The sequence below is a fragment of the Phoca vitulina genome, unplaced genomic scaffold (genome assembly GCF_004348235.1).
Source record: "Phoca vitulina isolate PV1807 unplaced genomic scaffold, GSC_HSeal_1.0 scaffold22, whole genome shotgun sequence".
Taxonomy (NCBI): domain Eukaryota; kingdom Metazoa; phylum Chordata; class Mammalia; order Carnivora; family Phocidae; genus Phoca; species Phoca vitulina.
The window spans coordinates 22608785-22634448 of NW_022589725.1; the positions used below are offsets into that span (position 1 = coordinate 22608785).

General features: G+C 42.4%; 1 protein-coding gene across 5 annotated transcripts in view; it reads left to right on the forward strand.

Moving 5' to 3' along the window:
• The window catches only part of SLX4IP (SLX4 interacting protein), a 286122-nt gene extending 265256 nt beyond the window's left edge, over nt 1–20866 (forward strand). For all 5 annotated transcript variants that reach the window (XM_032419180.1, XM_032419178.1, XM_032419181.1 and 2 more), the window contains 3 exons: nt 585–673; nt 18193–18293; nt 19471–20866. In XM_032419180.1, coding sequence (XP_032275071.1) covers nt 585–673; nt 18193–18293; nt 19471–20191 — 911 coding nt within the window. In that variant the 3' untranslated portion in view covers nt 20192–20866. The remainder of the gene's footprint in view (nt 1–584; nt 674–18192; nt 18294–19470) is intronic.
• Nucleotides 20867–25664: the final 4798 nt, after the last annotated feature.

Here is a 25664-nt window from a genome sequence, read left to right on the forward strand (position 1 = left end):
GACTGTAGTGTAATTGTATCATCTTTGCTATCGCATATTTTACTATTTCCTTATTATTTTTCCTATTAATGACACTGCTATTTTCATAGCCTGATTCAGATTGGGAATTTGCCCACCAGTTTAGGGGACTGATCTAAGACCAGTTGACCAAAGAGATGATAAGTAAAGTAATTAGTAAGAACATCAACGAGTTTTCAGATTTTATCTCCTATTCTTCCTCTTCCTGTATAAATCTGCATACTCATTAGAGAACATTGATCCTGTTTCCCAAATGTGAGTTCTGGTCAAAGAACAGCAAACTGACACAGGGGGAGGGCTGCAAAGGCCCTTCCTGGGGGTTTCATGGGATATAATATAATGGTCCAGGGGCTCAGGTGGACCAATTTGCAACCTCCTGGGTGCTCCCCAGAGCTCTATGCTTGCTCCGCCCTGCTGATTGCAAACACTGAAAGGCAAGGAGGAGAAGAGACATGTGTCTGATACATACATGCTTATAACTATAACTGAAAAATCTGGGACCAAGCATTTCTCTGTTCATAGATTTTTGATGCCTTTAGTAACTTGATTTTCTTCATTTTGTGCAGAGCTCCGTGTATTTCCTGACAGATTTGTGGTCTGTGTAAGTCAGCTGTCATTCAGTCGTGATCTTTTGGCAAGTCAGAATGAAGAATTGGTATGTACAAAAACATTATATAAATAAATCTGCTTAAATGACAACTTACTGTAAAAATCGAAAAAAGTGTTGTCTTCAGTTATCATTTGGCTATCCATCATTCAGTGCATCTTTTAAGGGACCAAAAATGTCCTACCTATTGCATGATAATATTAACTGATGTGTTTTGGTTTGTTTGCTTTTATTTTTTTTTATCCTGAAGACCCCTTGAAAATTTAGTTTGATCAGCCTTATCTTTTCTACGTCAGTTTTAAATGGGAAAGCAACATATCACAAAAACTGCGATGGTGCTTATGATAATATTCAAATGAGATAAAGCAAAGTCTTTCAGTGAAATGAAGCAAAATCCACATGTTTCCACTGGAAGCTTTCATTGGGGTCAGTGGCTTTTGAATTTTATTCCATGGTGAATCACTGACATTTTCATGAGAATCAGTACTTTTCCCCAGTGTGTTGTTTCTTTGCTGATAGGGCTTGTTTTCGGTCTCTTTTCTCAGGCTTAGTCTCAAGCTTCATCAGGTCCTGTTTCATTTATGTTTCATTGGAGTTCTCAATGCAGTTAAATAGATACAAAAAACTCACCCATAATATTGTAGGTTACAGCTTTGTCTTGTAAGCTTAACATATACACTTGAGAGAGTCTACTTGGGTGTGTGTGTGTGTGTGTGTGTGTCTCTTGCTGCAGCCACAGTCCAATCTATCTGAACTTATCTGTGTGCAAACTTTTTTTCATATTTTTGGTTATATTAATTGAACTTTAACAAAGAGGAAAAAAATCTAGCAGACATGAAACCTGGACATGAAGTGTGACATGATTATTATGCTTCTAAAATAATTTATGGGAATATTAGATTACTCCTTATGTTTATTATTTTTTAATCCATATGAAATGTGAAATTTGGCCCACATGGTCTAAAACCAGCTTCTTACCTCATCTTAAATAAATGCATGGAGACTAGAAGGGTGAATAGGGACCTAGGAAAAGTAAAGAGCAGAGAAGCTTTTGTTTGGAGCAGATGAGAGCTTTGGAAAAGCCAGTGGGACCCTTATTTCTTCATCTATCAATTAAATGGCATAAATCAAGCAAATTTGGTAAAAAGTATTAAAAGTGTATTCTTTGAAATGTTCCCAGGATGTTAGAGTTGTCTTAGTAAATTAATAAATACTAAAGTAGTAATGCTGTTGGCAAACAACTATAATATAACTTAACTGATTCTCAGAGCAGTGAAGAAATTGATCTGTGGTTTAAGAAAACAATTAGCTATACCAGGAAGTGTCATTGCTTCAGATGGAATACAGAAGAAATTAAATCTTGTATGATATATAATATTAATACTTAATATCTTAAATTGTTAAGGGTGAATTAAAACATTTCAATACAAATGAAATATTATCCTCCTTAGGGGCACTGGTCTTTATACAGATCTGAGTTTTCTATAGCTGCTGTCATATAAATCCTATAATCTGGAGGACTTCCTAAATGTTAAGAATTTTCATTCTGAAGAGTTGACTAGTCTGAGCCTTTTACATAAGCCAGTTCAGTTTTCTTGTCTTCAGTATGTGGTTTTTTTTTTTTAAGATTTTATTTATTTATTTGACAGAGATAGAAAGAGAGCACAAGTAGGCAGAGAGGCAGGCAGAGGGAGAGGGAGAAGCAGGCTCTCCGCTGAGCAGGGAGCCTGATGCGGACTCGATCCCAGGACCCTGGGATCATGACCTGAGCCGAAGGCAGCCGCTTAACCAACTGAGTCACCCAGGCGCCCTTGTCTTCAGTATGTTCTGACTTCTAGTGATAACACTATCAGAGTTCATATCATGAGGGTCTTTCATTGTTTTCAGCGACTCTTTACATGTGCTCTGTCTCTGGCTCTTCAGCTGCTCTTCTTCCGCACCTCTGACTGTGCCTTCACGTACACACACTTTCCCAGCCACGCACGCGGGAGTCAGCTAACACGTAGCACCACTAACCAGCTCCCTTGCTGGACACAGGCTCTGTGCACCCCTTTCTCCTTTCAGGCCTCCAGTCCACCACTTCCTTAAGCTTGTTGTCCCTAGAAACAGTGAAATATCCAGGCCTAGCAAAGGGTCCTCCTGCAAATTGCCCATCAAGCCAAAAACATGGTCCTTCCACTGCAGGTGCCTTGGAGCTTTCACCTCATTGATGTTTGACCTCTGCAGAGCCCAGCTGTCTCAGCCATTTGAGGCTCAATAAACCATCCTTCCTTCCCAGAATTGCCTTCTGTCTGAGAGAAGGCCTGTATACTCCTTGTTATATACTTCAAATGCCCAAAGCCAGTAATATCTGGCTTTTGTGTGCATATTCCTTGAACTTGTGGAAAGCTTTGAATTCTTTATCATTTTACATTGATATTCACCAAAGGGCAGGATCCATCTCATTTCCGTTGGTAGTTATTCTCTAGGAATGTCTGACTGGGCAAGGCCTGGAAAATTGGCTTCCTAAATAGCTGTATTGGAGGTGCGTTTTTGTCAATAAGCATCAGTGATTTTCCTGTAAATGTTTACTGAATTCGGTCTTCCATGGCCCCAGAAGTGACGGGGGAGTGAGCCCGTACGCAAACAACAGCCTGGGCGCCTCGCTTGTGCCTCGAGTAGCGGATTCCTTTTCCTCCTTCTCCTTTTTTTCTTTTTCTTTTTCCTTTTCCTTTTGGTTCCTCCGTATCTAAATGACAGTTGGTTAGGAAATCTGGGAGTGCCTATTCAGAACTGCTCTGCCAGGGGGTCCTTTCAGCCTGTATAGAAGGAAGCCAGCTGCACTTAGCTCCCCGGTTCTTAAAGGTGGTTGCACAAAAGAACCGCTGTTCCAGATGGAGCAGTACAAAAGGGAGTAATCTCCCTCCTTTGGAGGGCAGAACGGTGCAGCCATGCCACCCGCTCACGCCCTCCCCAGCACCAGGGAGGTCTGTTACCCCAGCGTCGGCATTTCTGTCGCCCACCGAGGGGCGTTGTTGCAGGGAGATGCGCCGTGTTGCAATAGCTCTGCATCGAGTGCCCATGTGCCAGGGATGTGGGAATTGTAATGTGTACTTTGGGAAGAAAGGGCATTATTATGAGATGAGTCACTGTATTTTTCTTACTACAGTTTCTCATAAGAAATCTCGAGGCCCTTGTAGCCCCAGTGTTTGACCTATTGCTAGGAATGGAGCCAGGAAGTCTTTCCGAGGGTTTTTACCTTTTGTTTTGTTCTGTGGCGTTTGTTCTCCCTTACCTTTTTTCCCCGAGAAATATGAAAAGCATTAAGTAAATTTTGTTTGCACTCAGTTATATTCCATTTCAACAATATTGCCTTTCATATTTACAAACCCAGGTCCCTGTGTCGAAGCTGTTTTTTCCCTCAGATGTAAAGCTCTGGGGCTTTTGGGAAATTAAAAATTATTTATTATTTTCATTATTTCTTTATTAAAGTGAATAGCCAATAATCACCAAAGTAATTACTTTACTAAGTAATAACTTTATTGTGTAAATAGAACTCTGTATATAGCTGGGGCATTTCAGGGTCAGCACAAAGCTATTATCTCAAAGAGCATTGGTTACAGGCACTCCTACCCTCTGGAGATCCTTCCCATCTGTTCTCACCATCACACTTGAACATAAGTTGCTGAGTGCTGGCTCTGTGCCAGGAGCTCTGGTAGGGAAAAAAAAAGAAAAAATAAGAAAGTGGAGCTTGTAGTCTGCCTTCAAGGAGCTTGTAGTCTGCCAGATCAGGGGTACTGAAGGTTACCCTGGTGACCTAAAAAAAAAAAAATGTAATTCAAATAGAGCCTCCTTTTTTCTTAACAATGTATCCATTCTGCACCTTAATGGCACACTTGGATCCTCTGCTATTCGGAAGAAAGCCCCAAATTCTAAATCATTTTCTTACTTTTAAACCTAAGCTATAAGTCTGTGAAATGGCATGTAGCACACCAGGGCTGCCTGAAAGTGGGTATATAATTCAGATATTTGAGTTCTCTGCCTCATGCCTGCCCCATTCGGGTCGTGGCCAAGCTGTGGCAGTAGTCGTCAAGGTTCTGCAGACGCACCGGTCACCAGGCCCTATGCGCTAGACCCTCGCTGTAGCATCAGCTCGGGGGACAATCACTGGCATGTACCGACGGGAGATACTGTTTAACACTAAACTGAACATGTGAGTCAAACTACTGTGTAATGACAAAGAATTCTGCTAGTTTATGAGTATAAAATTGAAATGAGAACGAGTCTAAAGAAGCAATAAACTGTGCTAGCCGAGATTATTTTTAGCTTGGCTGTCATAATTGAACCTCTGTGGGCCTTAACCCTCATCTCAGTCAAGGAGGGAGGGTATCAAATGATCTCAGAAATCCTTTCTCACACTGAATTTCTGTCCAAGGAAGCAGATGAAAATGTAGCTAAGTAACAACCGTCAAATAATTTTGTACAAAAGAGAACCTCACTTGTAGGTTTAAAAGTTGTGGTAAAAAAAATGGGGGGTAGAGCTACATTTTATTTTAGGAAAGATAAAAAGAATATATAAAGGGGGCGCCTGGGTGGCTCAGATGGTTAAGCGTCTGCCTTCGGCTCAGGTCATGATCCCAGGATCCTGGGATCGAGCCCCGCATCGGGCTCCTGGCTCAGCGGGGAGCCTGCTTCTCCCTCTCCCTCTGCCTCCTTCCCTGCTCATGCTCTCTCTCTCTCTGTATCTCTGTGTCTCAAATGAATGGATAAAATCTTTAAAAAAAAAATATATATATATATATATAAAGAAACATTTCAGACCTTCTGTTTTTAGAAGAAATAAACTACTTAATAGTTAGACTATGCATTAACTTTGCACCCTTATTGACAATGTTTTATAAGGAAACTTCTGCTTAACTATAAATCAGATCATTCGAGAAAAGAACTCTTTTTTTGTATCAAAAAAATAAGTAGTGGATTTTTTTCTAAGTTTTTCATAATGTGTCATAAGCTTTTTAAGAATCCATTCTTCTCATCTTATTGTATTTCCTAAACAATGCTAGTGGTAAGTTCCTTGGAAGCCATTAACCAGAGATTCCTGTAGCCCTAGGAGAAGTTCCTTGACGGGGAAGATGTTGTTTCCATATTTCACATTTCCCACAGTGTTCTGAACTTAGTTTTTTACTTAATAACTGCTTACCAAAATTGTCCATGTTCATTGTACAGAAACTCTAGAATTCTTTGTTTACAAAGAAAGTAAAAATTATCTACAACTCCCAACCTAAAGACAGCCTCTCTTAATGACCTAGTCTGTACCCCTCCATACTTGATACTTGATAGCTGAGGTCACTATGTACTTATTTTAGCCAGTACCCACTCATTTGTGAATTGTGTGTTTGTGTCCATTTTCCTATTGGTATTTTTGTATTTCACGAATCTTCTGACTGTTTAAAAACTTCTTACATAGTAAGGAAAGTTAACTTTTAGTGAATTTATCGTTTACCTTTCAATTATATGACATTGCTGTGTGGTAGGTGTGTATGTCCTCATTTTTATGGTTTCCGTAATGATTTCTGCCTTTGATGATCTTGGTGTTTTAGTTCTCATAGTTGGACAAATATTTACTTATATTTTCTTATATTTTTGTGGAATTTGTTTTAGTTTGTAATGTGAGGTTTTTATTCTGTATATTGATCAGTGTTGTGATTAATTGTGGTTTTTAGGTTTAAGGGATAAACATGCTCAGTCTGCCTCTACTAATGGGGCTTCACTTTTGGGGTACACACAAGCAAGAGGCTTCTCCGGGGACCAGGTTCTCCTTGGCCCTGTAGTAGCAGGACTTCTCCAGTGCCCACCATCTTGCCTTCTGCCTCCCCAGGCTGACTGCCCTCTCCTCTTCCAGTCACCTGTGGCCAGTGCTAAGGGTCAGAACATGGTCACCAGACAGTTGAGGAACAGATTAGGGCCCACCCTCAACAGGGCCTACAGATGGGCTGTTTTCTTTGGGTTGAATTAGAAACTACGGTAGCCGTCACACACCAGCTCTTATATGGGCTGGCAGGTGCAGTGTTCTAGTGAAAATGCTGGTGGTGGGGATGAGATATTCTAGGTTGGTTTGGTCTGTCTAGGATAGTTTTTCTAGGCTGTGACAAAGAAGATAAAATTTTTTTTCTCAGGTGAAATCATTTTGTTGAAGATTAACTGTCCTTGGGGGGCCTGGGCAGCTCAGTTAGTTGAGCATCCAACTCTTAATTCAGCTCAGGTTGTGATCTCGGGGTCGTGGGATTGAGCCCCACGTTGGGCTCTGCGCTCTGCATAGAGTCTGCCTCAGATTCTTTCCTCCCTCCCTGCTCCTCCCCCTGCTGGCACTCTTTCTCTCTCTTTCTCTCTGAAGGAAATAAATTAATTTAAAAAAAAGATTAGCTACTCTTCACTTATGTGTTACAGTAACCTGAGGTTTCATTCTCCTTTCCTAATAATAAAATTCTCCCCAATGATTAGCCAGCAGTATTTGTGAATGAGATGGTTCATGTTCCCCTGTCTCCAGGACCCCTAAGGAACCTGCCCTTTGGGCACCTGGGTGGCTCACTCATTTGAGCATCTGCCTTCAGCTCAGGCCATGATCCTGAAGTCCTGGGATCAAGCTCAGCATCTGGCTCCTTGCTCTGCAGAGAGCCTGCTTCTCTCCACCCCCTCCCCCAGCCACCTCTCCCCCCCACCCCACCCGCCTGCGAGTGCTCTCTCTCGCTATTTCTCTCAAATGAATAAAATCTTTAAGAAAAAAATAAAAAGGAACCTGCCCTTTGCTGAATTAGAATAAGATGGGCTGGATAAGCTGGAGTAGGACATATCAAAGTTTGACTAGTTTGATAGAATAAGTGAGAATAGGATGTCTCTGGACCCTGTAATCCTTTGTGCTTGTTCTCCATAGTGCAGACTTAAAATCTTCCTTTGATGACCAGTTAGATGATAGATTCAATTAGGGAAAACAGGGCAGGGAATAGAACAAGTAGAAAAGAGATCAAACTTGAAATTAATAGACCTGGCTTTGACCACTGCCTCTCTCACTCCCTGGATGACCTTGGACAAGTCATTTGGCTTTTCAGAGTATTGGTCCCCTGTTTTGTTAAGCAGAGGTAAAAGTGATGCCTATTATACAAGCCTTCCCAAGTTTTACTAAGGATCAAGTGAGATAGTGAATATAAAAATGTCTTCTAGACTCAAAAGCACTTATCCAATATTATCATTATTGTTTCCATTCTTCCCTGAAGAGGAGTCAATTTAAATGTCATTAACACCAGATTAGCAAATTGCTATATATTTTACCCTGCCTGCTAGAAATGGGAATATCCATCTGCACATATTATTTTCCCAAGAAGCTCAGCACCCTCATTTTTTGTCTCCACTTGCCAGCCCAGCTTCATTTTGCAGCTATAAAAAGAGAGGTAAAAAAAGTTAAGTGATAAACTCCCATTTAGCCAGCAAGTCAGTGGTGAAGAGGGGATACAGTAAGAGCATAAACTGGTGACCTTCAGTGGGAGCTCTGTTAACCAACATCCAGAGGGGGAGGACGGGTAGAGACCACCAGCTAAAATGTCTTTCATTTCCAGCAGCTGCCCATAGACTCACAATGAGATACGGCTTTGGAGAAAGGGCCCAGTCTCTTCTCTGAGGTACATAGGAATTGGGAGTCCACAGACTTCTCAGGCCCACATTTGTAAAAGCTCATATGTTCATCTGAGCACCCACAGTGATAGCACAGAGTGACGTGCAAGTGGATTATGTTTAGAAAGTTCATTTAGTAAGCAGATGATTTAGAATTCAGTACTCATTTTCCCAAGGAAACCGTGTCATAAATGGGGTGAGGTTCCCAGACTAGTTCACAGAAGCTGTTACTGTCATGAGATGGGAGTCTTGGAAAGGGGGTCTTGCTGTCTGCATTCAAGAGAAATGGGAAGAGCTATTCCTTCTGCATCCCTGGGCAGAGGGCCAGCTCTGAGCACTCACAATTTTGAAATAAGACAGTCATCTGTGATGTCTTCTCTCTGGCTCTTCTGCCTCGTTCCCACTGGTGTCCAGAGGTACCATGGGCCCTCTTCTGGCCGGCCCTACCCCCTGCGTAGCTGGTTACACCTTTACACACCTGGCTCCTCTCCCATCCCATCCAGGCCCACACACTGAGCCACGGGAGATGTTAGGGGGAAAAAAATCACTAACCTGAATGAAGGGCTAGCAACCTTCCTGCAGGTGTTGGCATTTTTCAACCACAGATTCTGTGGGAGAAGGTATTTTAGAATAAGGAGACCCCTAAAGGTAGGGTATCTCGCCTGAGGTAGTCCCCATTAAGTTTCTCTCTATTTTTCACAGATATTTCCCTTCTGCTTTTAAACTGGGCACTATTAACCTGTGATTCATGAATTACCTGAAATTAAAAAAAAAAAAAAAGTGGTTTTTTTTTTTAATAGTTTTCTAGTCAAAGTTAAATAGCTTTCATTCAGTCCTCAGAGTGGTCAGCGAACCCCCCCATCATTAAGAAGCACAGGTCCCAAACCTGCAAATTCTTTAAAGCGTCCAAGTTTCATCATGCTCATATGGCGCCAGAGACTCGACAGTGGGGCCTAGCGGTGCGTGGGACTTATTTTTAGGTTCTCAAGGGTTAGGTGAATGTAAACTGGAAAATCCCTGTGAAATGTGTACTTCCTGCAAAATAACTTCCTTGATTTTTTTCACTGATTTCATTTTCAGGTTAACATTCTTTGCAACTATTTATTGGTACTTCCCTAGATCTACATAAGACAGTTTCATAGTCATCAATTGAGAATAAAAGAAAACTTCAACTTTTTATTAAAAACAAAACAACAACAACAAAAACAAAAACCTAGAGTGTTTGCTACTGACCCAGGGAGCAGCAGCAAAGTACTTTCCCTTAGAGATTGGTCCTTTCATAGGAAGCAGAGCAAAGGAGGCCTTGGAAGAGGGACTTGGCCCAGAGAAACAGAGTGAAGCAAAAGGTTTGTCCCTCACTGTGGGAATTGGACAGATGACTTAGCCTCATAGGGCATCAGTTTCCTCATCTCTGAAATGGGGAAGGTCACGTCCTCCTCTTGGGCGTCTCATGAGGACTCACTTGGTGCTGGTCCCTGTATTAACTGCTTTGTCTGTGGGATCTCAGTACAGATGTCTTCCATCCTTATCATCTTTAGAGAAAGTGACTTCAGTTTACAGTGGAATTCGTGAGATACCCTTTTCCCTTTCATTTGACCTCTTTTTGCTGCAGTTCCTTTGAGTCTATATATAGATATAGATACAAATATAGATATACATATAGATATTTATATGTAGTTTCTATACATTTTTTTAATTGTTCATTGCTACTCCATCCCACCTGTTTTACCCTTTTTACTTCCGTGACTTATTAATTACCAAATAATTTAAGAAAATATTAGAAGTGAAATTTGGGAAAGCGAGACCTCTTCCTCATTTTGAGACATGTGGCTTCTGTATGGTCACAGTGCATCATGGTCTAAGATTGTGGTCGTCAGAATTCGTGCTGTGCTGGAGCTGCTTTTCTGTAAGTGACTCGACATTCCCTAGCATGTCACATTTCAGAATGCTGATGCTCCTGAAAATCATTGGGCATCACACTAAAGTTCAAGAATAACTTCTCTGTCTGCCTTATCACAGAGTTATAAATAATCGAAAGTGGTCTAGGCTTATACTTTAAGTACTATTATTTGCTGCCCGAATAAGTTGATAATATATTACTTTTACTCTGCTTTTATTGTTTGCAAAAGACTTTTATTGTTTGTAGGGCGCTGTCACATACAATAACTTATTCAGTGCAACAAACCTGAGAAGAGATTGTATCAGTCTTGAACCTTTTAGTTTTCAAGCGACAGGAAGGCCAACTCAAAATGGCTTAACAAAAAAGGAAGGTTTTTGGCCCATGTGCCTGTAAAGTCCAGACTTCAGGTATGGCTTGTTGATCAGAAGCACAAAGAATATCATCAGGGCTGTTTCTTCTGGCTCTGCCTTGCACAGTGTTGGCTTCATTCTTAAGCCTGTATGTGGTGGTTGGCTCTGGTAGCTCCAGGCCCATGGGAACAAAGAGCAGGCCTCTTCCCAGGCCACCTGCAACTCGTGCATTTCTTTGAGGCTCATGAATTCAGTACTCTGATTGGCCTGGACGGGGTCACGGGCCTACTTCTGGAATCTGGTGTGGAGACAAGGCCTCTGTATTGCATGGACATTAGATGGGGACTAGAGACAAAAATCTGAGTATTATTTCCAGGAAATGAATGAGTGTCTACCATAGAAATATTCTTATTCCTCTTTTCTAGAAGAGGAAACTGATGTTCGGGGAAGATAAGTAGCTTGTCTAGATCTCACTGCAAGGAAGAGACCGGGTGGGGGCTAGACCCAAGGACTTCCAACTCAGCATCCTGTACTCTTTCTACAAGTCGCATCTCTGACTGTGATGGCAGATGCCCCACTGGGCACAGTGGCAAGCACTGCACAGAGGGCCAGGCCTTCTCCACTCAGTTCTGCCCCTAGCTAAAAGCACATTTAATCTCTCGGGTCTCATTGTTCTTGTCTGTCAAATAGGGACAATACCTGCCTGCCAAATAACTCAGTAAGGCTCCGATGAGATGTGGGGAAAAGTATAAGTTCTCTACAAATGCAAGGCAGCCTTGCCTGCTCACATACCCTTTATGGTTTCTGTAGGCACCAAGTTTTCTTTCACAATCGTGTCAAGAAAATGTGTTTAACACTTTCCAGTTTCTAAAGTGTGCCTCGTATAGCTCGCTGCATTTAAATTTTCCAAACAATCCTGAAGGACAGATGAGAAACCCACCAATCAGGGAGTTGGGAGATGGGCTCCGGGACAAGCAACCAAGGACTACCAGACCTTGGCTTCCATCTCCTGCTTCGTTCTGCTCCCCCCCTCTCATCCCAGGAGCATCAACCTGATTTGATCAACTTGGGAGTTCTGTGATCACAAAGAATTCAGACACGGTAACATTTTGAATATGACCTAAAACTATGTGTCCTAATATTTTACTATAAGTTACCTACTTTTAAAATATTCTGGTTGGGTTATTAATTATTTTCATTTAGGAGTGACTAAAACAATCAGAGGAAACACGTACATAACCATAGGAGAATAGATCTCTAAAGAAGATAAAGCCTGAGAGCACCACATTACTACAGTAAGTCCTACTGTGAGAAAAACTTTAATGGCATTGAAAAGCTTTTTTTCCTGCCTTCTCCCTTTATTGCCTCATATCAGGCAGGATGTTCTGCAGTCCTGGAAACAAGAGTATGGTGGGATAGCTCCTGTCATCCCTTCTAAGTGTGGCTGGGAGGGCCCTGGGAGGACCCCACTGGGGGCCGTGCTGTGATGGCGGGGTGCACCCATGGGGCTCTTTGAGTGACCTGCAGTCTGGTCTCATGGCCCCAAGGACCTTCCTCGGCAGTTCCAGCCTGGGCTAATACTGATGTCCCAGGGCCTACAGCCTGCTGCTTGAAAGCTGAAGCAAGATTCTCCTGACAGAAGCCCCGTTTGTCAGATGAGTAGTGATATTGCCTTCCATGCTGTTTGTCCATGTCGAGTGAGGTCCCTGGAGTGTGGGAGTAACAATATTACCTGTTCACCAAGCTCTTCCGAGGGTGACATTGGTGAATAGTTGCAAAACTTCTGAAACAGTGCCTGACACCCAGGTGAAACTTGGCACACACTAGCAGATCACATCCTCCAAATATGCCCAGAATCATCACTGATGCTCCCTCCATTAACCACTCCCAATCCAGCTACCCCATTTCTGTGCTCCCGCTTACTGCAGAATCCTTCAAAAGTGACTGGCCCTGCACTGGCCCTGCATGACCACGTTTGGCCATGGAAATGGACCATTTGAAATGTGGCGAGTCAGGAATGATGTCCTGTAAATGTCATATACATACCAGATTCCAAAGACTTGGTATAAAAATATAAAATATCTCGGGACGCCTGGGTGGCTCAGATGGTTAAGCATCTGCCTTCGGCTCAGGTCATGATCCCAGGGTCCCAGGATTGAGCCCCACATTGGGCTCTGTGCTCAGCAGGGAGCCTGCTTCTCCCTCTCCCTCTGCCTGCCTGTCTGCCTACTTGTGATCTCTCTCTCTCTCTCTCTCTCTCAAATAAATAAATAAAATCTTTAAAAAAAAAATAAAATATCTCAACATTTTTATATTACATGTTGTAATAACATTTTATATATTGGGCTAAATAATATATGTTATTGAAATCTGATTTTGCCAGTTTTCTTTACTTTTTTAATGGTCTATAGAAAATTTAAAGTTACATGTACAGCACATGTTACATTCCTGCTGGAGACCCCTGGTCTCTACTATGTCTCCACTTCACTCTTGAACCCATCCATCCCAAACAGGCTTGGGTCCCAGCACTTCACCAAAAAGAGCCTTTGTCAAGTCGCCTTCCCCTGGTCAGTTCTCCCTCCTAACTGCTCAGCCACATTTGACGTGGTTGTCACTTTCAGTGAAACAGTTTGTTCCCTCATGATCTCCTTTCCTGAATCCTCCTTTTCTTGACTTCTTTTTTTCTCATCCAAACTCACCCTGTAGTGGAGTTATCCTGACTGATGACTTTATATACCATCTGCATGGACTTCCCAGCTTTGTGTCCGTAGCCCAGACCTCTCTCTTCCTGGAACCTGTATCTTAACTTCCTGCTCAACATCTCCATTTAGATAGCCAGGAGGACTCTTCAGGTTTACATATCTAAGGTTGATTTCTTGGTTCTACTTCCCCAGGCCTGTCCCTCCCCCAGTACTTCTGTGTTGGTAAAGGCTAACTTCCTTCACCCACTTATTTAAACCACAAATCTTGGAGTCATCCTTGACTTTTCTTCTGACCAACTATATCCAATCCATTGACACATTCCACTGGGCCTCCCTTCAAATTGTATTTCCAATCTAACCATTTCTTACCATCACCAGCTCCTGAAGACCCCTCGTCTCTGAGTGGACTATTGCAGTAGTCTCATTACTGGACTCCCCACGTCCATCTGTCCCTCTACAGCACCCAGAGTGATCCTTTTAAAATGCCAAGTGACTTTTCCCCTTAGAACCTTCCAGAGGCACATCATTGTCCTTAGAATAAAATGTGCCATCCTTATGAAAGCCATATGTGATTTTCCCCCCTCACCACCACCAATACACACACACACCTGTTACCTGCCCTCCAAACCCCTCCCCTGGTTTGCTGTCCTGTTTTTTCTCCCCCCAGGCACACACCATCTACAGAGCCTGGGTGTTCATGCTTCTCCCTGTCTGAAATGCACTATGTTCACATGGCTCACCCTCCACTCAGATCTCTGGGTAAAGCTCATCTTCATACCTACTACAGCCTTCTCCCCTACCAACATATCTAAAACAGACACTTTGGACGTTTATTTCTCCTCATAACATCACAACCTTCTGACACATCATGTTTATTTGTTTCTTGTCTTCCCCATGGGATGGAGATTCCATGAGAGCAGGGATGTTTTCTGTGAGTCCACATCCTTTTCCACAAAGGCCTCAAAACAGTGTTCGGTACAGAGTTCAGTGTTGCCTGATGGGATGATTCTGCCGGACTCTGCTCAGTTATCAAGTCTGTCCATGCCCCATTAGAGTGGGCAGAAGTTCATTAACTCTACTGCGTATCAGAATCACTGGGGAAATTGCTTAAAATGCATATGCTTTGACTCTACCCCCTGGAGATCCGAATGCAGTAGATCCTGGGGTAGAATCTGGAACATTTTTTAACAAGCTCCCCTGGTAATTTTGATGCCTGAGGTAACTGGACCATACTTTGCCAAACACTGCCTCAGTGGACCGGTTTACATTTGTTTATCTGTTGCTCTGTTCTGTCAAGTATTATTTCATGTATATCAGCAGTGCTTGAATCACCTGGGAACCTGAATATAGATCTCGTAGTCCCACCTTAGATCTGGTGAATCAGAACTTCCAGGAATGGGTCTTGGGAATCTATATTTTTTGAAAAGCTCCCTTGGTGACAGTCTTCCCAATAGCCTGTGGGAGCCTCAGCTGTGTTTTACAGGCTCCTTGAGGAGGTTATAAACTCAAGAGCAGGTGTTTCTTATGTCTTTTTAGGCCAACTTCTCTTCCCATCCCTCATTAATCCAACCGTGTTCTACTCAAAACTGATATTCAGTAAGTCACCATGTAGTGAGCACCTTGATTTATCCACAGTTTCAATTTGCCTTTGTAACTTGAACATCAGCCAGTATTTCTAACTATATTTAAATCCAGCCCATTCTCTGATTAGAGGCAGGAAGCATGTCTTAGCTGCCTCGATAATTCTGGTGGGGATTCTCTTTGCAGTCTTTTCTATCCACAAATTTAAAATGTGTTTCCCAAGTCAGACCAGACAGCACTGAGGTAACATCACCGATCTTCATACTTAAACACTCACCCATTCAGCCTTCCTTTTGGACCTGTAGTAGGGCGCACATCCTTAGCCTCAGGGTGCATCCACTAGACTCCACAGCATCCCTGGGGATGGCAACAAGACCTGATCCCTTGCTGTGGGAGCTTTCCTGGGCTGCTCAATCTGCCAAGGAAGGTGTCCCCCTGGATTAGATTCCCTTTGGGGCCTGTGGCCCTGCCCTACTTCTTTTTGGTTTTGTCCTGGAACTATATATAGACACTCTTTACAGCTGGAAAGTTTAAAACTAAAATGAAAGCATTACCAAAAATTAAAAAGTAAATGGGTGGGGAGTGGACGGGGCAGGTGATGATACTTGCAGGATTTTATTCCTTGGCTAGACTCAGAGCTAGCCTCTAGGTTAAGAAGAATCACTGATGAAGGCCCAAAGAGAGCCCTTTGGTTAACCTATTTCTTTTCTTTTTTTTTTTTTTTAGTGGTATTTTGAGATTTTGAGATTTAAAAAAAAAAAGGTTTATTTTAGAGAGCAAGCAGGGGGAGGGGCCAAGGGAGAGGGAGAGAGAGAATCACATGCAGACTCCCCGCTGAGCACCGAGCCTGATGTGGGGCTCAGTCCCACGACCCTGGGATCATGACCTGAGCCAAAATCAAGAGTCAGATGCTTAACCGACTGAGCCACCCGGGCGCCCCTTGGTTAACCTCTTTCTTAAATAACTGAGTCCCCGTGAAGTGTGCACTCTGGACTTTGGATGGCCAACTGGTAACCTTTTTTAATATATTGAGTTCGTGTGTATTCTTTGCAGAAGATGTCTGGGTCATTATTCAAGGCAGAGTCTAAAAAGGAGTAGTGTCATTTAGGTAAACACAAGAAGCACTTCCGAGCACCCACGGTCTGTACCTTAGAGTTTTGCCTCTGGATAAGCCACAGATTACATTTTGGTGCCAGATGCGAGAAGCCATTAGTAATCGGGACAACTCCCCTGGGAAATCCTGTTCCCAGTCCCTGTTCCAGAGGATCACTGCTTCCTCTGGAATATTTCTTTGGGGGGCTCTGGAGGCTGCGATTTAGTGACAAAGGGGGATGACTTGACCCTAGAAAAAGAAGAATGAGAGATTTCTAATGAGATCTGACAGTTCAAGGACTGAAGAAGGAATCTAAGCTTTTTTTTTTTTATTTTCCTGCCCACCCAGTCTTCATACAAATGTAAATATGCCTCCTTCAACAAATTGCCAAATGTGGTTTTAATTTGTAAGCAGGAGACCCTGCCTTGCCATTTTCTTTTCTTTTTCTCTCTTTTTTAAAACCGAAGTCACAGGTTTTGCCCTTTTTGAACTGGACATTTCCTTATGTCACTCCATCACATTTTCTGTTGTCCTTTTCCTTCCAAGGACATTTTCCCCCATTGTTTGTGATCAGAGGAATTTGGGATGAGAGTCAATTGTCATGTTTCTTAAAGAAGTTTTTGAAGTTCCCATAGGAAATACATAGTGCTCTTTAAACTGAATTTAAAAAATAAATAAATGAAGGCAGAGATTGGATCTAGTATGAGATTTGACGAGTGTCACTATCGCGGCATCATACTTTATGTGGTCTACGCAGTATCCATTGTTGTTATTTATGACCCTGTCTGCCTTCCATTGTGGACTTCTTCAAGCCTTGGGGAATTTACATCATTCCTAATAGCAAAAGGCTTTCTGGTTCCCACAGAGTTGTTCAAAGCCTGACTCATGCTCCTTATGTTAATTGTTCAGCTCTGAAAATACAGCACTTACAGGGTGTGGTCATAAGGGGAAAATCTACTGTACTTATAGGGCATGTTTAGAAGTGTTTCACACATAAATCTCAGTCTCTCTCATTTCTCCCTCTCTCCCTGTACCCCCCTCTCTCTCTCCCCCTTTCTTCCCCCTCCCCTCCATCTCTCTCTCTCTCTTATTTAACTTTAAAACTGTAGCTCTATTTAGTCGACTAGTAAGTCTTAAGGGGAGAAAGGGAGAAGCATCAAAATGCAGTATAATCCAATAAAACCTACAATATCCTGTTCACTAACTCTTAAAACTGACTTAGGTTATAACTGGATATGACTATGAGTGACATTGATCCAGGTCTGAAACCATAGGCGGGATTAGCGGGAGCTAAAGACTCATACTCGGGGCTGCAGGGTAGTGATTTCACAAAGGTCAGAGCACTGGCCTGTGGGGCACCCAAGCATCATACTGATGGCTGCTGTCTACCAGGCGTTCTGGGACTGCCATTATTAAATTCCAATGTAAGTCTAAAGCAAGGGACCTACTGATAATTTCCCAAAATTGTTCCTTATGGCCTCAACATTTTACTGTGGAATTTGGTGGAGAATGGCACTTACTGTCCCAGGAAATGAGAAGAGTTAACACCTTGTCTGGATTATCTACTTAACAAAAAGGAAATGATTCCAAAACTATGAAATAGGTCAATGTTGGCAAAGATTGGGAGTTTTTGACATTTTATAAGTACTTCTATATGAAGCTTCCTTGGGAACATATAATGATAGATACACAGATAATCTCTGAATTATGTAAAAACTGTGGTAGTGCTGTTAGTTTAAGAAAAAACTCCCAGTTTTCTGGTAGCCAAGAATCACAAACTTCAGTTTTCAAAGTACCAGTATTCAAAGGCTTAACTCACTTATGTAGCCTTGAGTTTTGCAAAGGCCGCGTTCTGTATTTTTGTAAATAGAGAAAATGTGTGGAATTCTTAGGCTAATCGGGGTACAGACCATGGTGCCACCAGGTCTCTCTGGAAGATCAGAGCTCACACACATGCTGCTGCCTGGCACTGTGATTCTGGGCTTCAGCACCTTGGGGCCACAAAGTTAGCAGATATTGGCCAAGAGTTCCCAGATGGTTTGGAACCAACATCCTTTCTCTTACAGTCTTGTATGTCTGTGGTGCAGATTAACGTATGAACTGCGTTGGGTAGGAGTCCAAAAAAAGTGACATTTGCCGAAGAGTTCTAGATTTAAAAAAATTAAAATAGCTTAACACTAAGTGGTTTCATCTAGTCTTCACAAAAATCCGTTCACTGGGGCATTCAGAGCAGAACTGTTTTTTCTCATGTTCAGCTAATAGATTTCTGGTTGAACCTTTGTTATCTTTTGGAGTAGACGGAAGGAGCTCTCCACGGAGCGTCTGATTATTTTGCTGAGTGTGCGGAGAGTTCACTTCCTCCCAGTGCAAGGCGCAAGAGAAATGCTCTGAAAGAAATGTAGGTCCGATAAGTTTTCTTTTCCTTCTTTTTGATTGTGTGTGTGTGTGTGTGTGTGTGTGTGTATGTATGGATATGTGACATGAAATCTGGAACTCAACAGGAGTTCATGGAAATTAATCACAAAACCCCCTCTGGCACCGACCTTACCCTAAGTCCCATGCTTGCCCTTCTGCCTTTCTGACTGTCTCTTGCATTCTGGACAGTGGGGAGCGAGTCCTTGCTTCACAGGTGTGTTGCAAGGAGTAATTAATTACAAGTGCTTTGAAGATGAAAAGCACCTGTTTGGTGGTGTGTTTCATACAACTTTCCAAGTGACTACAGACCCATCTAAAAAAATATATTCCTTTGCTAAAATGCAGGTTCCGATTCTAATAATTATGATAATCCTCATGCCTCTGATTAGGAACAATAAGAACATGTGTGTGTGTGTGTGTGTGTGTGTGTGTGTGTGTGTTTGTGTGTTTCCAGACTAAAGCTTAGCCAAAGTAAATATTTCAGCTTCAGTGTTTTGAGTTTGGTGGTTTAAGAAATTTCTTGTTATTCACAAGCCTGCAAATCGGTGGTGAAGTTAAAGTCTCCAGTCTCTCAATTCTCCCCATGCCGCTCCTGCCCTGCCCCTCAAAGTAAATTTTACAATCAGACTGAAGTTTGCATTGCCTTTTGTGTGTGCTGTAGAAAAGGTGTGTGTATGTGCATATAAGCACATCCTTGTGTGCACACGTGCTCACACACACACATGCGCGCACACATAACCTGTGCTTTGGATGTATCTGATTATTTACTTCTGCGGTAATAAAAACAATATATCACATTTAGGCAATATTGACTCTTCACATCTGAAATGAACACCTCCCTGCCTTAGTTAAAATAGATCCATCATAACTCCAATATAACTACATTGCAAACCCAGTGATCAAGAAACAAAGCCTGTCTTCGTGTATCTTAATAACTAATCCTCGTGTGTTGGAAAATGTGATGGCTCTTGCTTGATCCAGTCTGAATTTAAACATAACACTAAGGGATTGTTCTAGATTTGCCAGGGAGGTAAGGGAGAAGGAAAGGTAGCACGTGCCTCCTTTTTGAGGTCTAAGAAACGTGACAAGGGGTATAGGAATTGGAGGGCAGCATGCCATTACAGCTTTACAAAACAAAACAAAATCTTTCTTTGTTTTAGTGCGAAAAGAACTGAAACAAAAAGCAGCGTTGTGAGCAAATCATGGAGCAGCAGGGACATTGTGGGAACTTCTAGTGACCCAGTGATGGCGGAGATAACGAGGAGGAGGGGTGACAGTTGGGCTTCAACCAGTCCCTCATCAGAGTCCACGGGACAAGCAAAAGATTACATAAAGGCAGCTGAGAGCCACTGGGGGCTTCCTGTTCAAAAGCTGGAAAATGTTCATCAGACCCAGCCAGAAGACACTAGCAGCCAGCAAAAACCTCATTTCGGGGAGTGGTTAGAGACAGGGCTTCTAGGCAGGAGCCCTGTCTGTAGCTGTGAGTCAGCATCACCAGGTCCAAAACAAAGTCCACAAGGGGCCAGAACACAACAGAAACGCAGGAACTGCGGCTCTGCAGCAGACGTCGACCACCACAAGAGAGTTTCTCTTGGAAGTGATCGATTAGTCCCAAGAGAAATAATAGTGGAAAAAAGCAAAGCTGTCAGGGTTTTGCCAGCCTCAGAGCTGTCAGATCCGGGGTTACTTTTGAAACAAGGTTTGGCAAAAACGGCATCTAATGAAGAGTTGCATGTTTTGGAAAATCTCTCCTCCGGACATCTTACAAAAAATCAGCCAGGGCAGGCACAGCAAACCGGCTCAGCCACAAACAGTGAAAGATTATCTGCAATCCGGGGCAGCCCAACCAAGAAAAGAAAGAAGTACGAAAGAGGCCACTAACTTACTAACGGGGATTGCAAACTTGTAGTTGGGTATATAATGGCTGAAGGTGCGGAAAGAGAGGGGTGTGTGTAGCTGCCCTGATGTTAAAGGAATTAGAATGATTATTTTGTATAGAAAATAGAGCTCCGTGTGAGGGTTAATTTTTAACGCATTCATCTGCAAGAGGCTATGTGCTTTTTCTAACAACATTGCTACTTTCTCATCATACTTTTCTGTCTTCAGAGCCATTCACCTTGTCAAGGATGACCCCATTCTTGAACGAACTGCATGAAGAAACCAGTCATGTGCCTTTGTGACTCATCACTGGGCAGACCATACAATGGGCCACATGAAGACAGTGCTGTATATAGGGGTACAATTTCTCCTCTTGTTCCTCAGCCTGAGTTGGGCAGAAGTGAAGGAACAGGCTAGTGGTCCTCAACATCTGGTTCTGGGCCCAGCATCACTGTCTGAAAATGTGTTAGAAATGCAGACCTTGGGCCCCACCCCAGATCTACTGAATGAGAAACTCTGGGCAATTCTGAAACATGCTCAAGTTTGAGAACCACTGGACTAATTGGAGACTCCCTAGTGTTTGTTTCCTCCAGCCTGGCTCCCATGGCCTCCAGCTCATCTGCCTGAGGCCCACATGTGGACAGGCACCCCCTCGTGCCCTCTCAGACTTGTAAAACACCTGGGTTCAGCATCTGAGCTGCTCTGTTCCTGGTTTCTCTACAGCATGGTGGCCACAGCACCCACAAAACTGTTACTTACCCTAAGAAGTGCTAGAAGTTTCTGGGTAATTTGGCTCAGCATTAGAAGAAGACAGTAGAGGGAGAGGCTTGCTCTCCCTTGTAGCCCAGGCGTGTCCCTGTCCCTGCCCTTGCCCCCACCTCTAAGATTTTGGTTAGGTTCAGGAAGGATTAGAACCCAAGGGGAACTCAGTGGCCAGAGTTTCCAGTTTCCCAGTTGGAAGGCGTCACAAACAGTTTGAATTTCAAAACAGGAGGCTTCCATTTGCAGTATCACCCGCTAATGTCTCCAGTGGGCTTGCTGAAATGTCACAGAGTGAATCATTGCAATGACTTATTTTGGATGACACCTACTAAAGATTTTCTTAACCCAATTTCATTCTAAAATAGGGGAAAAACCATATTCAAAGGCCACCCATCAAATACATTTTTTTTCTGTTCAACATTGTGTGGTCCTTTGAAGTAGCACCTCCCTAGTAACAAGGAAAATCAAGTATATTCCCAGAGTGTTGGAGTTAGCAGAAAAATAACCCAGAAAAAGCCCAATGAAATAAAAGAATATGGAAACAGACACAGTGTAGGTGGTTCAGAATGCTCAAAACTAATTGTGGTTTTGTTTCTCTAGCTCATTCTATACTTGCCTCTGACTTCTTTCCCACTTGAAGAGTAGGACTCCTTAAGAGGCAACCGTACTCCCTGACACCATTTTGGGTCATGAAGTTCAGTGTTGGTCACTACCCTTGGCCATGAACGTAGATGCTATTCTTTTGATGTTCCCCACACTGCCTGGACACCTGTCCCCTTCTCGTGGTCCCAGCCCCACCACCCCCACCAGGAACATGGCCTGCCCACCAGTGACCTTTCCTCTTCCCGCAGGTTTTTCCCTGCTCTTAGCTGATTCCAGTCAAAGCATTCTGTAGGAGAAGAGGGAGCCCAACAGAATACTACCCACAGTCGAGCAGATTGTATTCATCCATTTGGGGGTAGACTGCACAGAATGGAAATGCTCCACTGTGGGCCCCCTCTCTTGGAGTGACAACTGTTCTAGGTGTGCTCTTCACCGAAGTCAGGGGCAGAGTGTGTCACTGAATCTTCTTCAACAGAATTCTTGGAACAGTTTAAACAGGGGCCCAAAGAATAACCCAGGTGATCGGCCAAAAAACAATAAGCTCCGTAGAACGGAATCTCGAATAAAAAAGACAACCATTTCAGAACACTAGCTGTTAACCCAGCACTAGAAGGAGATGTTTGGAATGGAGGCGCCAGAGAAAAGCTATAAGTTGAAAAGTTTTTATTTCATTTATTAACCGGGGCCTGCACAGCGGGTAAAGCCAATCTTTGTGATTTAATGATTTTCTCTCAAGAACAGCCTTGGCTTTAGAGTTTGGTGTATTTGTGGAAATAACAATTACTGTGACCTCAAAGGGAAAATAGCACCTTTGGTTGTAGGTTGATAGGGTCTTTCTCACAGCCCACATGTACATGGGATTGTGACAGGATTAACGGAGGGAACAGCTCTCTGCTTCCGCACTGTGGCATGTGTCTGAGGAATTTTGCCTTTAAGCATTTTCTCCCACATGTCTGAAACACCCCCGGATCTCTTATTACTTGAGTAGTTGTGTGATTCTTTGGATGTTTGAAAGTACAAAGGGGAAAATGGCTGCCAGGTTTTATTGTTGCTTATTAGCTAGGAAATGCAGAGTTCTCCACGACTGGGAGTGGTATGTGTGTTGACATTCTTAATAATCTTACTAATTCCGCATCTGAAAATCTGAGAGCCTGTCAATATTCTTAGACAAAAAGAACAAATTCTTCAACCACTTAATAACCCAAACTCAATTTATATTCAAGTCCCTGTAATTCTGATGCTTGGGAGAAATGTGGATCCGATTCTGTTAATGTTACAACTTTGAACTCCCTAACTATCTCAGTGTCATGGCTTCTAAGTCACATCCATGTGCTTTCAGATGACTTTTTAATAGATTGATGTTGAGTGTTGTGTTTTTGTTGTTGTTGTTGTTTAATGTCTATAAATAAATCTCTGAGAATAGTCAATGTGATTTTTCTTACACTTTTTTTTTTCTTTGCCACTGGAGGTTAACTGTTGTCCAGATATGCATGTAAATTGTTAAATGCAAAGGAGCAAACATTTGGGGAGAGAGGAGTGAGCGCTGTAGCTCTTTGGTTTATTTATGTTAAAGAAGTAAGAAAATGTATTTCACTTTATAAAAAGCAAGAATCATTAAAACCTCTGTAGTTTGATTTATGGGAAATATAGCTTATTTCTTATCTCAAGATATGTCTTAGGGATAACAGTGGGATCCCAGTTAATTGTTTGCTTCTGGTGTCATGTTTGGATTTTAGCATGAATTGTTTTGCATCGCACGGCCTTTGATTTTAGCAAGAGCTTGGTAAGGGCAAAGCACCTACGGGAAGGAAACCTCTATGCCCGAGTCGGCCTGGGATCACAGTGCTGCCATTCCCAGTTTCCTTGAATGCCTTCTTGGCAGGCCCCACTGTCCTATTTCCACCGAATTTTAGTGAGTGGCCTTCCTTTTGAGGTAACAGATGCCTCTCCTAAGAGCCAAAATCCTCTCTTCAGCGTTCCATGACTTGAATATGGAACTCATTTCAATTTCTTCTTTTCTCTTATGAGGAAATTTCCATGCTCATTTTGTTAAGATTTGTTAAGACGATAGAGTTCATTCCTTGTTATTGAAACACTAATGAATTGAAACACGGTGGAGCAAGTGAAAAATCAAAATTACGCTGATTTCTGTTAAGTAGTTTAAAATCTTCCTTAAGTAAATTAAGCATTTTAAAATGAAGTTAATGCAGATAATTACTCAGGACAGAAGTCTAACTATATAGATCATTGGTATTGCAATTTAATGATATAGTTAAATTCTCAGAAATCTGCAGAACTCCTTCTAATTTGGTTTCTATATTTATTTAACAAGACAAGGAACAAATATATGTCAATGTGTGTGCTTAACAGAGGGGACTTGAGTGGATGAAATTATTACCTTTAATTGTGGAGAACTACTCAATACTGGACTTTAATCACATTCAAGTAAGTTTTATTGTGCAGCATAATATTACCGTGTATTACTTTATAATTGCTGTTAGAATTACTTATCAAAAATCTTGATTCTTAAATTAAACAAGAATCAATAAAACCATACGTATGTCCCCAAAGCATCTGATCAGGTGACCGTAGATGTGGATTTGACAGAACCCCAGAATAAGTTTCATTAGTCAAGTTAGGAAGCCAGACGCTGCAGTCATCACCAGGAGAGTTCTTTTTTCCCCATCACAGTTATCCTGTCTTTTGTTTTGTTTAAACTGTTTGAATAGTTGAACGTGTCTGAAAGTACATGGGTCAAAGTAGTATGTAGAGGAAACGAACCTGCTTTGTAAATAAAAAGTAAAATTGTTTAAAAAAATTAAATGAGTGTGTATCACTTTTCTCCAAAACAAGTGAGTTAGCCCCAAGGAATATACATCCAAAATGCCCTTTTCTGAACCTGTGATTTAAAATTATATTCTCTTAGAGATTTTTTCCTTCTTGAAGCAACTCTGAGGTTTTGAGCACTATGTTAAAATAATCCCAAGGAGCTCTGCTTCTGAACATTTAGGTCTAGAGAACCCTGTGTGGGGTGTTATGATTAAATTGGCCCATAAGATTCCGGGGTGGTCTTTACAATGCAGATATGTTCCCATTTCTTCCAGTTGTGAGCTAAGAGAGATCCCTCTTGGGAGAAGTTGAAGTATGCGACCTTGACTCCTTTCCAGAAAAATCTTGACATTTCCCAAGTGGATTCATTTCCATTTTCTAAGTGGATCTAGTCCTTGTTCACCACTGAATAAAGTCCTGGGCCAACTCTTTGTCTACACTGCCTGTTATGACGGGATCTCAGCCCCCTCTGATTGCTTGTATATGTATCTCCCCTTGGATCTGTACATAACCTTTCAGAGGCATTTCAATATGAGGTTGGGATAATACATTTGAAAAGCTTTGCGTGAAATGCTGAGAACGATGAAGCAAAGCGCCTTTCTTTGTGGTTTGCCCCTGCCGGCATGCTGGCTGGCCTGGCCCACGGGGAGGCTGACCTGCCCTGGGCCTGGGGTCTGGGCTGGGGATCCAGAGCCTGGAGATGGCGTGGTGCTCCAGGCTGCAAACCCTGGGTTCAGGCTGCCGCTTTGCCACTAATTGGTTTGTGTGTTTTGGGACAAGTCTCTTAACCTCCCGGGCCTCAGTTTCTTCCTTTGTCAAATAAAATTCTCTCTCCTATTTTAAGTGCCACACTGAAGGTAAACATACCACTCCCATGTGGTAATTTCTGTATCCATTTAAAAAACAGGTTCTTCCCACTGGCCGGCCGCACTTTGGAATTACCTGAGTAGTTTCTAGTTAAATCAGAATCCTTGAAATTTGGCCTGGGTATCAGCAGTTTTAAAAACGCTTCAAACACTGATTCTAATGAGAAGCCATAGTTAAAAATTGTTTTAAAATGTAGGGGGGTGGTGTGTGTGTTTAAATAGTGGATGTTAAAAGAGGCAGGGTGTGCTCAGAGCTGAGTGTCCTTTATAAGGGGGCGTGTAAGTCAGGAGTGTGCCTGCTTTTAAATGAATGAGAAACACTTTGCTGACAAGGTGTCAATAGGCGTACATTTTAATCACACACAGAGAGATGTTGTTTTCCCCTTCAGGCCCTCTATGTCAGTAATGCTGCTTTA